Below are 14,657 nucleotides of genomic sequence, written 5' to 3'. Positions count from 1 at the left end.
TCAGGTTGGTTTGAGCGATGGATCAGACCTGAGCCCATCCAAAGCTCAGAATACCTTATTAGGGCGCCGAGGAGGAAGAACGTTTTTGTGTCTTTTCAGCCCTTTGCTTCCCATGACATTCATTGCATCCTGCACGCATGGAAAAGGCTTTCTGTGCTGCCTTTTCTGTGGTTGTGGGAAGATGGATGGGGAAGCAACACACAGTCCTCTAACTCAGACACTGCAGTTGGAGGTTTGTGGAAAGGAAAGGATAAGGAGCTCTTGCTGATTCTGCTCTGGGTTCATGCAGAAGAAATGTGCTCTGGCAGGCAGGAGAATTAAAAAAACCTAAAAACCACCCCTTGCATATTATGGTGTTCCTAGCAAGATATTCCTACTTCTTAAAGATGAAAGAAGTGTGTCCACCTCATCTGAAAATGCTCATGAGGGAATGAAACAGACTTAGTATCATCATGCAGAACTAAGCTGACTACAAATCCAAGAGAAAAAAAAAAGCAGGTTTTTGATCAGAAAATAAATTTTCCAGAAGGACTCTGAGTCGGGGACATCTACTCCTCCCCTCCCCTACAAGAGAAAAGTTTGACCTAGAATCTGAAAAGTCATAAAGCCTCTTTATATTATCATTGGAGTGGAAGGAAAACAAAGAGAATTACCCAGTTTCATTAAAAACAGACCAGAGAACTAAGAGGTCACAAGAGCATTAAGAAGCATTTTCCTTTAATAATTCCCACAAGTCTGCTGAAAAACCCCATGACAGAAGAACACATTTCAGAATTGCAGCTGTTAACACATCCATGAAAAGCACTGCTAATAAGGCAAAAGACAGCAAGCTCTGCTGACTTTTATTTTTCTGCTGCACCAGATTCTTGGCGTACCACTAAAAAAGCCCTTGTAGGAGTGCTTTGACCAAAAAGAAAAAAAGAAGAAGAAGCCGTTTTTGAGTAGCATCTGTATACTACAACCATCAGTAAGCTTACAAATGTTAAGTAATAGAGTTCAATATGCAATAAGTATAATGAAATTTCTCTCATTCTTAATTATATTTTCAGAATACAAAGTGCAATTTTCCTGTGTTACTGTAGTGGGGAAATTCTCTCTTTTCAAGGTAAGCCTTCTATGCCTACTACAGAAGCAGGACTTTGGCCTTCGTATTAAATCCTATAACCGTTGAAACAGTGTCCTGCCAGCCTGAGCTTTTAACATTTGAATTTATGTCAGTGAACACTGATGGAGTCATTTTGGATAATTTTGGATTTCTGCCTCAGCTTGATCCTGCTTGGCTGCCAGCGTCACTTGATTGAAATATTAGATTCTCTAAAACCCCATAAACAAACTACACAAGGCCAGAGTGTGCCAACTATGATTAAAGGTAAAGGTTAAACACATAATGAGCCTGAGGATGCCAACAGACACAATATTTTTCTCATTTGTGAAATTTACATTTACTTACAATTTTAAAATAAGAGGCCTGATTTTAACTAGACATGTTCCATTATCTTTGAAATCAGGTAATTTATATTAATGCTTCAGCTAATATTGAAAAGCTTAAGCAATAATTTTATAAACACGGCAGTTGTTGTTATAGAAACACACACAAAATATTTTACCTTTTCTCCTGTGCTTTGATTACTGATGAATCATACTCAGAAGCATTTATTCTTTAATTCCTCCCTTACATATATATGTATTTGATGTATATGATTATATATATGAAATTACATATATTCATGAACTAGATAAATGGAGCTGTGTGCAATTGTTAAAGGTAACCATCTTTATAGGCACTAAGCCCATGTCATTCATGTTGGGTTTAAGTATGTTAGCAACACAAATACTTTTGGAATTCAGGTTACTCATTGCCTTAGATCTCTGGGTCAGGATCTATGTTTTTTCACCAGAGTATAAGACTTTACAATAATAGGTTTCTGTTTCATGATCAAAGCTATCATATGCTACCACAACAAAAACATCAACACACACTCTTGTAGAAACAGTCCTTTTCAGAGAAACTTTGCCTTGTGTTTTCGTACAGACTGAATTGGTACTTGTGAATAAAGCATAGAGCACCAAAGCGTAGCACCTAGCACACAGATTTTACAGTATTTGTCCAATATTAGTGCACCACTTTGGGGAAGAATATATTGGCTCTATCTAGAGTGGTAAAATCCACTCCTTTTGCTTTTGTGCCAGAAGTCAAGCATATTCATAAAGATCTGCCCATGTATTTAAGAATACTTCTCTCACATATCCCCCCATCCATGCCTGCTAAAGTGACATCATCACACAGAACTCTCTGTACATGAAAGCAGGAGAGAGGAGATACAGTAATGATACTTCCAAGACCTTTTTAGAAGTGACCTATACAATTAATGAAACAGTTCTGGTGTCTATTTCTCCTCTTTTGTACTAGTTAATGTACTTATTTTATAACTGATTGTATCATGACATGTCTCTGCGCTCAACACACTCTAAGGTTTAGTCTCAACCATTAGAGCAGGCTCCTCTCCACCATTTCTGCTTCATGAAGACAGTGCCTATAGTGGTTACGTGCTTAAACAAAAGAACTCTCCCCATCTCCACAAAGAGGCCAATCCTCTTGCTTCTAATGGTAATCTGTTGCCCTGTCTTTTGCATTACTGCTTTTACAGATTTCAGCAGCCTAATTTGCCCAAGATCTGGAAAATGGACATTGCAGTTTCACAAAACAGCTGTGCAAGTACACTGGATCTTTGATGTGTATGCAGGAAGTTTCATGTGTTCATACACCACATATCTACATGTTTGACTATCTTGCAGCTCTGACTTTGGATCTGTAAGTGTTGTCAGGCTTGGAACATTCTTTTCAACAATTCAGACTGTTTTTCTACAGCTATTAGAGTTCTAAAATATTTTGTTAACGATAGTACAGAGCAGAAAACTACTTACTTCATAACTTGCAAAGCAGTATGTGCTTTCAGCTACAGTTGCAACTAGTATGTTTTCTTATTATAGAAACATCTGGTACCAGTAAAAAAGTGATTCAAACATTCAGATCTTCAAATTTATTTTTATTTTATTCTGTTTAGTTCAGGATCCATTTGGCTGATTTAATAGTTGTTGCTCCATTTTATCTGGATAGTCTGTCAATGCCAGTAGAAAATCTAAATGTGAATGTTTAATTTCCAGATACTTTGTAAGATGAGAATAAAGATAGTATTTGATTCCTCACACTCAGACTTGCTTAAAACACAACTCTGACTTTGTACCTTGAATAATATTTTTGGCCCTTTGAAATCTTAAACATTAAACTGCCGTTCTTTCATGGTTTTGGAACTGCCATAAACTGAAGCCACATGAAGTACAATTTACTCCAGTGTTTCACTGTTTAAGGAAAAGTGAATCAGTAAGATCAATCTAGAAAGAGTAAAAATGCATCAAGTAGCAGTAAAAACACAGCAAATTTGTTTGGAAAGATATCATGTGCGTGATCTAAATCTTTGCAAGAAACATTATCCTCACTTTGTGCCTTTCATGGTATAAGTTTCCATTTGCAGGGAGAGTCAATCACAAGCTCCATCCTCCATCGATGATTAGTTCATTGCCAGTCACATAGGCAGACTGAAATTACATAAAAAAAGAACAATGATTGGAACTAATTTTTCATGACTGTTAATTACAGGGAAACTCTACTGCTTTAAATTCAAAAATCTGCTTTCTTTTTGTACAAACACTATTTTTTTTGTTTTACAAAAATGCCTGAATAAATAATAAAATATCTCAATATAAACTTTGAAATTGAAGCCTTTCAGTTAACTCAAGGGAGTATTACAAAAGTATTATTAGAGGCATTGAGATGAGAAGGCATCCTGAGTGTACAAATTCACATAAGCTAGACTTGAGATATCTTACCTATAGGAATAAATGCCTCACACTATGTTGTTATTAGCTCTGTTCAGCTGAGGAGAATCTGACCAGGTCAGGCAATAATTATGAGGAGACCTAACTGAAAATTTAGATCATGCAGAGAGTGTGGTAAGCAACTGAGCTGTTGACATTCTTCTCTATGCCAGTAGTGAAGCATACTGAATTTACTGAAAAGCTAGAATTCTGTCTATACATGGTTGAAAACCCTGTAAGCAGTTGGAAAAAATTAGTAGTGTTAAAAAAAATACTAAAACCAAGATGAAATTGAGAGACATTACTGGTAGATAGCAACATTAGGACTGAATTAAATCCATTAAAGTATTTTGACATGCACATTAGGACTGCTGGACAAGTCCAGAGGAATCCAGTCCAGTTTTTGAGACGTAGTAAATCTATAGCAGATGGAATAACGTTGATGTGTGCTCATTAATGTTGGTGGTATTTGCAGTGGTCATCAAGAGTTTGGTGTATAACAACCTCAATGGGTCTATTGTTTTCCTTATGCTGAAAGGGCAGATTCACTCTGAGCATTAGCTACAATCTCCAGCAGTTCTACACAAATATTTTGCCCTTGAATAGCAAAGGTAGGTGATGACTACTAATTCTACCTCCTTAGAACATGATCTAGCCGTGGTGAAAGCTTGGAAAAAGAAAACAAGCCCATTTGTCCTACCATTCAAGATGATCTGGGGTCAGTCAATTTGCTCAGATGACATGAAACCACCAGGCTATGGTACCTAATGCTTTGCAATCCCTGTCAACATTCAGAGTACTTTTTGTATTGCAGGTCGAACTCAGTAAAAGATGGTCACATTTTTTTACTTTTCTAATAATCCAGCTCAAAGACAATATAAATCATTCTGAAAGAAATACTCTGTACTGTGAGGCAGCAAAGTAGTGTGGAGATGCTCTGCTGGGACATTCTGTTGTTCTATACTTACTTCATCAGAAGCCAGGTACACAAAGAGATGGGCCACTTCTTCAGCAGTAGCCATCCTACCAGTCCTCTGTCTGGCTAGAAAGTCTTTCAGTGCCTGGATATACAAGAGCATTTGGTATATCAAAAATAAAAAAGCAATTATTTTAATCTGTTGACATGTACAAGGCAATATTGAAAATAGTCCTCTAGTCGTAACTTTCTTTTTGTGCACCGAGTAGGGAACTCATGCTAGAAAAATATAAGATGAACAGTAATGTGAATTTTAGGTTGAAAAAAAAGTATCAGACTTTTAGACAGCACCTAAATCTCTGCTTCCAGAATAAAGGTAACATATATTCTTCTTCCTTTGGTGGTAGATATTCCAGGTGCTTCAAATGAGAGCTTACAGTTATCTAATCAGTACAGTTAAGCATCCCAAATAATGTTGAAATGCATAGGCCAGAATGCCCTTTCTAGCATGGTTTTGCACTAGTTTTTTGTGGCTGCCACACGCCACAGTAGAAAATGTCCTCTACTTTTGCATTGGGTACTGTAATCAATAGTTACAATTGCTTCCAAGGATGACAGACTGTATTCACTAAGCAATACTATCCTTTGGAGTCATTTTAAGACTGTGGAGTAGAAGCTGACCACATTATCAGAGGAGACACTATTGTTAAGTTATCCATGGTACTCTGAAATCAGGGACATTCTTGAATATGAACAGAAGTGCCACTAAATATTAATTTTTTTTTTTTTTTTAAAGAGAGTTAAACATATGTGTGCACAGGATCAAGCTAATAAATTGCTTTCTCACCTGTTCTGGGTTAGGCCGGGCTTTGATTCTCTCCTGTAAAGATGGAGTGTCAACAGTTCCTAAGCAAAATTTTAAATTCGGTTTTAAAAATCAACTACATCAGCAATCATGACACAAAAATGCAGTTTATTTGTTCTATTTTTATGTCTTAATGCTTATGTGTAACTTCATAATATAATTCAGGAGAAAGACTGCAGAGCTACCAATACAGCATAGGATTCTAAATTTCAATAGAAGGCAAGAGTTTTGAGAATCAGATTCAATAGTTTTCTGATGGTTAAATATGGGCCAGACCATTTGCTAGCCCTTGCCTGCTCCTGACTTCCTAGACTGTATCTTTGAAAACAAACATTCAAATACTGTGTAACACATATATAAAATGCATATACTTGGTTAAATATATAAGTTATATATTTATACATACAGACTAAATATACAGCTTAACCACAGAAGTAACAACTTTTCTGTATTAAATCTCATAAATCTTTCCGGCACGTCCCGTTCTTTTAGACTGCTGGTAAATTTAGTTGCCACTGGCAAATCTATTCTTTGTTAATAATGCCAAACTAAATCTGGTCTTCTAGTATCTTCTTCTAGTTTACAGAATAATGTAAGAACACTTACCAGGACATATGCAGTTGCATCTGATGCCTTGTTCAATAAAATCAGCAGCCACAGACTTTGTTAGCCCAATAACTGCTGCCTTTGAAGTACTGTATACACACCTGTTCACAACTCCTAACAGAAGGTCCGTGTTAAGGCAGCACAGAAAGATGGTTAAAAAAAAAAAAAAAAAAAAGACAAGTTTGTTCAAGAGGCACCTGCTTTTGGACTCCAGAATTTCCTGGAGCACTTGTATCCTCTCTGTAAGGGCAGGCTAGCTAGAACGCTGACTGCCATAATTCTACTTAGGAAAGCACACAATCTTTCAATAGTATAAGTTTGGGGAGTAGTCTAGAAAAGGTAAAAAAGCAACAAAGATTTAGCAGCAGCAGAAACCCATCTGTTAGTCACCACCAGGCTTCCTTGGGAAGCATAGCTACAGCACTTATGTAATTGTTATTTCTTCATTGTTTCTCTGAAGAACATATGCAGCAAGATATCACTGGAAGTAATTCCTTTTTAATTAATAAAAACTTGTAAAAAGGATGCTACAAAACATTGGAAAAGCTCAGAGATAAGGATCTTGGCATTTCTGCAATTTTCCATCTGTTTCCCTGCATGTATACGAGTTGATTTTTCTATTCTTTTTTTCTAAATGCATCCCTCCACAGGATTTAGAAAGAACTTTGAATTTAGAATGTCCTCTGAATTCAAAGTTGCGCAATGTATACTTTGCAAGCCCATAATTTTAAAGTTTTATGTAAGAAACTCTGGTAAGCTACTGACCTTTGATGCTGGATGCCACAGAAGACATATTTATAATATTCCCAGATTTCTGTTTAAGCATCTGCAAAAGAGTACTTATGTCATTCAAATGCAAACTGTTTTGTTATCTGCAGGTTCAGTAAAATAGCCCACATCAACTCACAGAACAGCCTTATGTGTTACTCAGGGTAACAAAGTTTAACTGGCATTGACTGAAGCAGTAAAGCAGAGCCTGAAGTTCTCACTGGAATTCTCTTAAGTAATGTCAGCATTGGAGACTATGCCAGGAAAGGACTTTTTCCTAGATAGCCACCTCTGAATCATGGCCCTCTTGTCACCACAGTAAGTTACCCTACACAGACATCTGCTCATGCCATCTACCAATGCAGCAATTCACTGATTTCATTCAAACCCTTTTTGTTTTGGAGAAGATCAAAACACAGTATTCTCTCACCTTTGAATTGTAGCTAAATTTCTTTAAGTTGTAACCTTTTCTAGGTATCCTAAAACCTGATATGCATGAAATTGTTAGAAAAAAATGAAACCTACTTTGAAAATTAAGTTCAGCTAAGAAAAAAAACCACAAACACCACCAACCAAACCAACCAAACAAAAAGGACTGGAAAAATACTGAAAAAAGTAGTTATCCTGTCATGGTCACACCTTCCATATCTGACCTTTGCATTTACAGGAATACAAACACCTTATTCAGTCTACAGGATTTTGTAGACCCAAACCTAGTTATTATGTCAAAAAAAAAAAATGTCCTCAAACTGTTAGATTCATCAAATTGTTGTTCTGCTATAAGCAGCATGTTATCATCAGTGTCACTGAATTGCTTCACAAGATAGTTTCCAGAGTTCCATAAAATTAATGTTAATATACATTATTTATAAATATTTTGTAGCAGTGGTATTGTGCAGTTGTGTGCTGTAGTATAATGTGGTAGCACTGTATTGCAGTGGCTCCCCACTGCTCAGCATTTGAAGGATTTTAGTTGCAGATTACATAGGGCAAACCCCTGAATTAATCTTCTCTACTAGATCCTTTAGATAAATTGTCTACTTAAAAGATTATACAATGCAGAGAACGCTTTACAGTAGGATCACTGTAATCTAAGGGCTTCCCTGTCCAAAGCTGCATCCTTGCATTTTTATCTCAAATCCCGTGTCGCCAGAGTGGCTAACTTAGACTTCTCACACTTTAAACCTAGTGCAGCAGAGACAAGGCAATCAAGCCTTACCTTTGGAAGGAATGTCTTGATCATTAAATACATGCTGCGAACATTGAGGTTCATTGTGAAGTTCCAGTCTCGCTCCTCACACTCCAGAATGGTTCCATGATGAACAAACCTACAAAAAGTCCATGAAGTAGATTACTGTCTCTAGTTTACATTTCTATGGCTTTTTATGCATGTTTCTCCATCACTATTTTGCAGTAGTTAACTCTTTCAACCTTGAAAAGGAGAGACAAGAGGTCTTTAAAAGAATGCAAGTAACAGTGTATTTCTTGTGATGAGTATCAAGGACACAAGGCAGACTCAATATGTGCAATGAAATACTTGGCAATAGAAAAAAATAAGTAGAGCACTAGCAGACCATCAACTTTGCTCACTGTTGTGCTGAGGGCCAAAGCCATCAGTATAGGGCACCCACAGAGTGGGGAAAATGTAAGTTCAAGAGCCATTCTGTCTTGTCTTGGGTAACGTGGCTGCACACAAAAAGTTCAGTTTTGATGAAAACACATTAAAGTTTGTATTAAAGTTACAAAATCCATTAAATTGAAAGAAATAAAATGCATTGAAATAACAGAAAGTACTTCTGGAGGACAGGGAAAACTGGAAAAAGAGTATTATCAAAGAGAGGCTGATTACCCTGCAATGTTACAGAGGACGTCAATCTTTTCAAGCTCCTTGGCCAGATTTTCTATCTGCTCCTTTTTGGTAACATCCAAAACCCGTATTTGAATGCCTAGAAAAAAAGAGTGTATTTGCTTCAATGCACTTGACTAAGGATGAGCAGATGATTTTTCTGAAGTGCGGAGAATTGCACTTACAATTCAATTCAGTGAGAATTACACTTGATCATCAAATTAGTGCAATGATTAAACTGAGACAGCAATGGACAGCATGTCATGCTATTTAAAATTTCAGGAGGGAATTAAGAAGATCAACTGTTTTGATTGCCATACAGCATCTCACAAGCAGATGAGCTAGCATAATTTACCATAAAAGCATTCCCAATAAATTTGAATTCCACTATACTTCCAAATGGTAGAATTACAGAACCTATATAATCATAATGAGCTTCCATGGTCAGTGGCATAGGATAATAATTAATTGAAACTAGTTACACGTGACACATACACTCACAATCACATTACATGCCATCTTCCCATGTGTAGTTGATGATATTATGAATGAACTTTATATAATTCAATTAATGAGGAAAAATGATTTCACATAAATCATTATTTTAAAATCATGAGGGCAGTCACACTGGAACAAGGGCCTACAGAGGTTTATGAGGAAATTCCACCCTTGGAGACGTTCAGAACTTGATTCAACACAGCCCTGAGCTCTAACCAGAGCCCCTCTGAGCAGCAAATGGGACTACATGGCCTCCAGAAGTCTCATTCAACATACATGATTCTATAAAATACTGTAAAGTTGTCTGTAAAGCATCTGAGTGTCGTCTAAATTAAGGGTGAATTTGATTTGAAATGGATAAAAACCTGTTTCTTTTGAAGCCAAACTGACAAGTCCATGAACAAGCTTTATATGCATTAAATGATGTAGACATTTTTGAAGAGATTTGTGTATAATGATGCAATCAGACTACAGGCTGGTTATTAACATCACACTGGAATTACCTCTCCCGGATAAAATTCGAAGACCACAACATGCCAAGTCTTGATGAATTATGGATTGACTAATCATGTGTCTAAAGGATGGAAATGGCTCTTTGTGAACATACAAGCAGAGGGAGAAAATGTAACACTTTCCCAAACACCCTGAGAAAGAACCTGGAAAGCCCTAAAGTTCTCAAAGAATTACAATGGGATTGCTTATGGTTAATTCTAGTCAGTAGAGATGAATGTCCACACTAAAAGCTGTACTGGAGAAAAGAGGTTTTGTGTATTTTACTGTCACCCTGTAATAAGAATTCATTAATTCTATTTTCTTCTGTCAAATTAAGTTGGAAGCATTTTCAGTTGTAAAATATATTCAAGTCTTATTTTTTATTTCATTATGGAAAAAATATTTTTTAATGTAATGTCCCACTTTTGTCACTTATGATTAGAAATACAGCTATGCAAAACCTGCTCTTGAAGCACGTTCCCGTGGTATCAGTAAGAAAGCAACCTTCAGACCTGAACATTTGTACAAACAGAATAGGTGTATCTACTATTGGTAGAGTGAGCTTCTGAAGACTTACTAATTCTACAAGACGGCAAGGAATGCATTAAAAGGATAGCTAAGTATGGAAAATGGAAATGCAAGGCACCAAATCTATCTTCTTGTATAGCTGGATGTTCTAGTGATCAGAGAAAAAGCATTCCATGCCTTCCAGAGCGATGCACTTGACAATCAGCCTAGTGATGCCAAAAGGTAACTGAAATGGGTGCCATTCTGGGAAACAAATATCAACTTCTGTGACACAAGAAACTCAAAGTTATTCCATATGCCTGGAATAATAGTCTGTCTGATATGCTGATGTTGCAAAATTTTACATGCTAAATCTCTGCCATTTCACACCACAGAATAAAGCAATGCCAACATGTAAAGAATTAGTTTGGATATTTTCCATTTTTTTTCTGGCCTTTTGAAGTTTTCCTGTCCTCAAATTACATTTCAGACAGCCTACAACAAAACTTGGAAGAGCTGAATTAATGCCTACATTTACCTGGATATTTCTCCAGTTCTTTCAGCTTGGACTCATTGATGTCTGTAGCAATGACTTTGGCTCCTTCTTTAGCAAAGGCCTGAAGAATACAAGAAAAGCAGTTTATATTTAGATATTCAAGATCTTATCAGAAATAAAATCTGTTTTCTTCTCAGGTCCTTTTTGGCTTAAAAGTTGGCCAAAGGCAGCTGATCTTAAACTTTTCATGATGGGCACAAGAAGTCAGGGAGTACTGGACATGAATTACTACACATCCTGCCGACAATTGAGTAACCATGCATGATATAAGACAGACTTAAGATCTTTTCCTTACAGTAAGGAATCCATAAATAAAGTGTAAGAACAGTAACCAGACTAAGACAACTGATATTATTTTTGCCCTTATTAGCTGCACTAGTAAGCACATTATGAACGTAGGGCTAGAATTGTCTGTATTGTTGGATTTAAATGAGGTTATGGGATTTGACAGTTAAAGGCAGAAGCCATAAAAAGGGAATGGTAGTATTTAAACTTTAACAAAATCTTTTGCATCCAAATCATTGGAATGTATGGCCAGTCTTCGCGAACAAAGATTTGGGAAAGACTCTACCCAGATTTGCTACAAGCGCGCTGGTGGTTAAAGAGGCCAATGTGAGATAGACAAGTCCGGTTGCAAAAGGCACAGCAGAAAGACTCCTTGTCGGCAAGACACGATTCTTTCTGTGTTGTCTTTTCTCTTCGAGGGTCATCCTGCATGCATTCTCAAAGGAAGCAGCAGCATTATAGATAGCGTGTCTTCAGACCTCCCGATTGGAGGCCAGAGTAGACCAGTTATGTTGATCAATATGGCCAAGGCTGAGATGTTGTTTCAGGGAGTCCTTGTATCTTCTCTTCGGGGCTCCTCTCTTGCGGCAGCAGGTGGCAAGTTCACCATAAAGCAGGATCTTAGGGAGGCGGTGGTCCTTCATCCTTGAGACGTGCCCTGCCCAGCGCAGCTGTGTTCTCAGCAACATGGCCTCAATACTTGTGATTGCTGCTTGTTCTAGAACAGATGTATCAGTCACATAATCTGACCAGTGGATGTTTAGGATTGTACGGAGGCAGCGTTGATGGAAGCGTTCTAGGCGTCACAGGTGGTGGCGGTAGATGACCCATGATTCAGATCCATATAAAAGAGTAGACAGCACTATGGCTCTGTAAACGCTGATCTTTGTACTTTTCTTCAGGTGTTTATTTCACCAAACTCTTTTATGGAGTCTTCCGAAAGCTCTATATGACTTTGCTAACCTGTTGTCTATCTCTCCGTCAATCTTACCGTCCGAGGAGATGAGGCTACCTAGGTAATTAAACTGCTGGACTGATTTGAGCTCTGATTCGCCAATGGTGATATGGGGATGATGGAAGTCTTCCTTGAAGTCTTCTTCAAGCTGACTTCCAGCCCAAAAAGCTCAGCAACCTCAGCAAAGCAGGATGTTAAACGCTGCAGAGCTACTTCTGCATGGGCGACAAGGGCATTGTTGTCAGCGTAAAGCAGCTCACTGCCGGCGGGGATTGTGCCCTTGTGGGAGAGGAGAGGAAGAACTTCGGAGCACAAGAGGTTTGCCAGTCCAATTTGGGGGAGAGGAAGGGTGTCAGACGGGCCGTGGGGGTCCCTGGACCAGCGGGAGGGCCGGCGGGGCAGTCCTGTATGGAGTGTCGCGGGTGAGCAGTGCAAGGGAAGATCTCTGGTAACACAGTGGGGTGGCAGAAAAGTAGGCAGTGAAAGGCTTGCCCTAACAATTTTAGTGGGGAAGAAGCCTGTGTGCCCCTATGCGATAGCAAGCTATGCTGGCGATGGTACATGCCTTTGGCAGGGTCTCCCATACCAGACAGGTCAAAACCAAAGTACCAACCATATATTGTTAAAAAAGCAGTTGCAGCTGTTCTCACATCTTGCTCTTATCCTTATTTAACATCTCCACTCAGAGCTGAGATTTTCAGAAATTCAAACAGCACCAAGCCTGCATGATACAGTATAGTGGATACATTATTCCCCAATTTTTTCAGTGCATAGTTCTAGCTTCATCTACGGTTTATTAATTCAAGAACAGGTTTGGTGCAGGTGTTTTTATACAAGCTAGCATTAGAGACCTTGCTTAGGTGCAGGAGAACAAACATTTTCCAACTCACTATAGCAGCTGCTCGCCCGATGCCCTGTGCTGCCGCAGACAGCAGGATGATCTTCCCATCCAGCCGACCCATGGTGCCCACCTGTGCAGACAGGAGATGTCACAGAAACTTTAACAAAAACATGAACCAACACCAACCCCTGGGAATCAGATGCAAGTACATTCCAAAAACGATCCAGAGTGTACCTCTGCCATCACAATTGTCTTTTTTGGCTGCAGCATGACCTTCAGGGTTCTGAGGGGCACGACTGCCTCAACCTTCTTTTTTTTTCCTCATTTTTTTTAAAATTAATTATATATAAGGACCTCAAAGAAAAACAAACCCAAAAGGCATTTGATCTCAGGAGTTAGGCTTCATTATAACAATAGCTTGTAATCTAGTGTTTCCACTACCCATTGTGTACTTAGAAAGTAGGTCTTCCTCCTGTTTCTCTCAAACTACAAACACTTTAACTTCCTATACTGCAATAAATTCCACACAATACCCTAGTCTTGGTATCTGCTCTGAATTGTCTTCAGAGTCTTTCAGCACAGCAGATTCCCAGCTCCAACGAAGCAGGAAGGTGGGAGGGGAATGAAGCTGTCTTGTTTCCCCTCTCTGGCGTTGCTTATTCTCAGGGAACCACTGGGGCAAGTGGCAGGGAACTTTTAGGAGCTTCTGCCTTAGTCATTGTGTAGCAGCCAAAAGGCAAAATACAGCTCTATTCTGCCGCAGTGCACACATTCATATGCTACGTTAGATTTAAAGAAATAAAGCATGCAAAGTTGCAGACAAACAAGTGAAAGCAAGTGTCATCACCTCACTTCTGTGGATTTTTTGTTATTTAAGGAGAAAATGACTTAGTAGGATGTTTCAAAGAACTGCCTAAAAAGTAAGGTCACTGTGTTCCAGTCAGAGTGCAGTATTTGGAGTTTGTTAACCGGGTTCCCCATAAGTAAAATTTTCTGCAGTTTTATAATCCTCTGAGCAAACTTTGTCTATGTAGCTATGAATGTAGAAAGGTGTCGTAAGAATATACACATGAAAATATACACGTGAAACCAACACACCAAGTTCTTCACTGGGAAGTTAAGATAAAGGTACCTTAATCTTCCTTATGTTAGCAGCCAATGCTATATTCTACAGAAGCTCAAATCCATGCTGTGACTCAGATTACCAAATCAAATTTAGTGTTCTACGTCTTAAATCAGATTATTAATTTCTCTTATTTGCATCAGAGAGACATTGTTTTGTCAGATGTTTTTCCTGACAAAAGTTGGAGCAAAACTGTTTTCCTGAAGGTTAGAGGTTCAACGAATCAGACTTCTGAAACAACGTAACTGAAAAATTCTTTTCTTTCCAAAAGCCACCTCATCAGTTCAATTAATTCCCCAAATCACCGTAACACACTGGAAGCAAAATGCACTATAAATACATTTTTCAATACAGCAATCAGGTTTTACCAACATTTGTCACAGACTCTATGAAGCACTTACAAATAAGCAGTAATACAGTCACTCGCCAAGAGATCTAAACCAGCTCCGTTACTGACCTTTGTACAAAAGGAAGTTCTACAGGTTTTTTAATGTGCTCGTTGGTATTTGTGTTTCCTACACGA

General features: G+C 38.2%; 1 protein-coding gene across 3 annotated transcripts; it reads right to left on the bottom strand.

Annotated features, from left to right (window-relative positions):
• Positions 1 to 700: 700 nt before the first annotated feature.
• BDH2 (3-hydroxybutyrate dehydrogenase 2) lies at positions 701 to 14,657 on the bottom strand. 3 transcript variants are annotated; one of them, XM_032686912.1, is made up of 10 exons: positions 14,562 to 14,657; positions 13,061 to 13,141; positions 10,913 to 10,991; positions 8,881 to 8,977; positions 8,251 to 8,359; positions 7,029 to 7,089; positions 6,264 to 6,377; positions 5,640 to 5,698; positions 4,845 to 4,937; positions 701 to 3,597 (listed from the first exon to the last, which is right to left on the bottom strand). In XM_032686912.1, exons 2-10 carry the CDS (start codon positions 13,130 to 13,132, stop codon positions 3,544 to 3,546), a joined length of 738 nt encoding a protein of 245 aa, XP_032542803.1. In that variant the 5' UTR covers positions 13,133 to 13,141; positions 14,562 to 14,657; the 3' UTR covers positions 701 to 3,543. The 3 variants fall into 3 exon arrangements, with proteins under 3 accessions (XP_032542803.1, XP_032542805.1, XP_032542804.1); XM_032686914.1 differs by having other exon boundaries at positions 14,592 to 14,613; XM_032686913.1 differs by lacking the exon at positions 14,562 to 14,657 and adding an exon at positions 13,545 to 13,688.

The sequence above is a fragment of the Chiroxiphia lanceolata genome, chromosome 4, assembly GCF_009829145.1.
Source record: "Chiroxiphia lanceolata isolate bChiLan1 chromosome 4, bChiLan1.pri, whole genome shotgun sequence".
NCBI classification, from domain to species: domain Eukaryota; kingdom Metazoa; phylum Chordata; class Aves; order Passeriformes; family Pipridae; genus Chiroxiphia; species Chiroxiphia lanceolata.
Note: the sequence above shows the minus strand (reverse complement) of the source record. Positions and strands in the feature narration are given on the sequence as shown.

Bases quoted from the DNA above. Each gene is read 5' to 3' on its own strand.
- BDH2 (XM_032686912.1), bottom strand. From the start codon at position 13,132: ATGGGTCGGCTGGATGGGAAGATCATCCTGCTGTCTGCGGCAGCACAG. The intron at 10,992-13,060 runs GTGAGTTGGAAA...TGTATTCTTCAG, and splicing joins TCGGGCGAGCAGCTGCTATA to GCCTTTGCTAAAGAAGGAGC. The intron at 8,360-8,880 runs GTAATCAGCCTC...GACTTTTTGTAG, and splicing joins GTCCTCTGTAACATTGCAGG to GTTTGTTCATCATGGAACCA.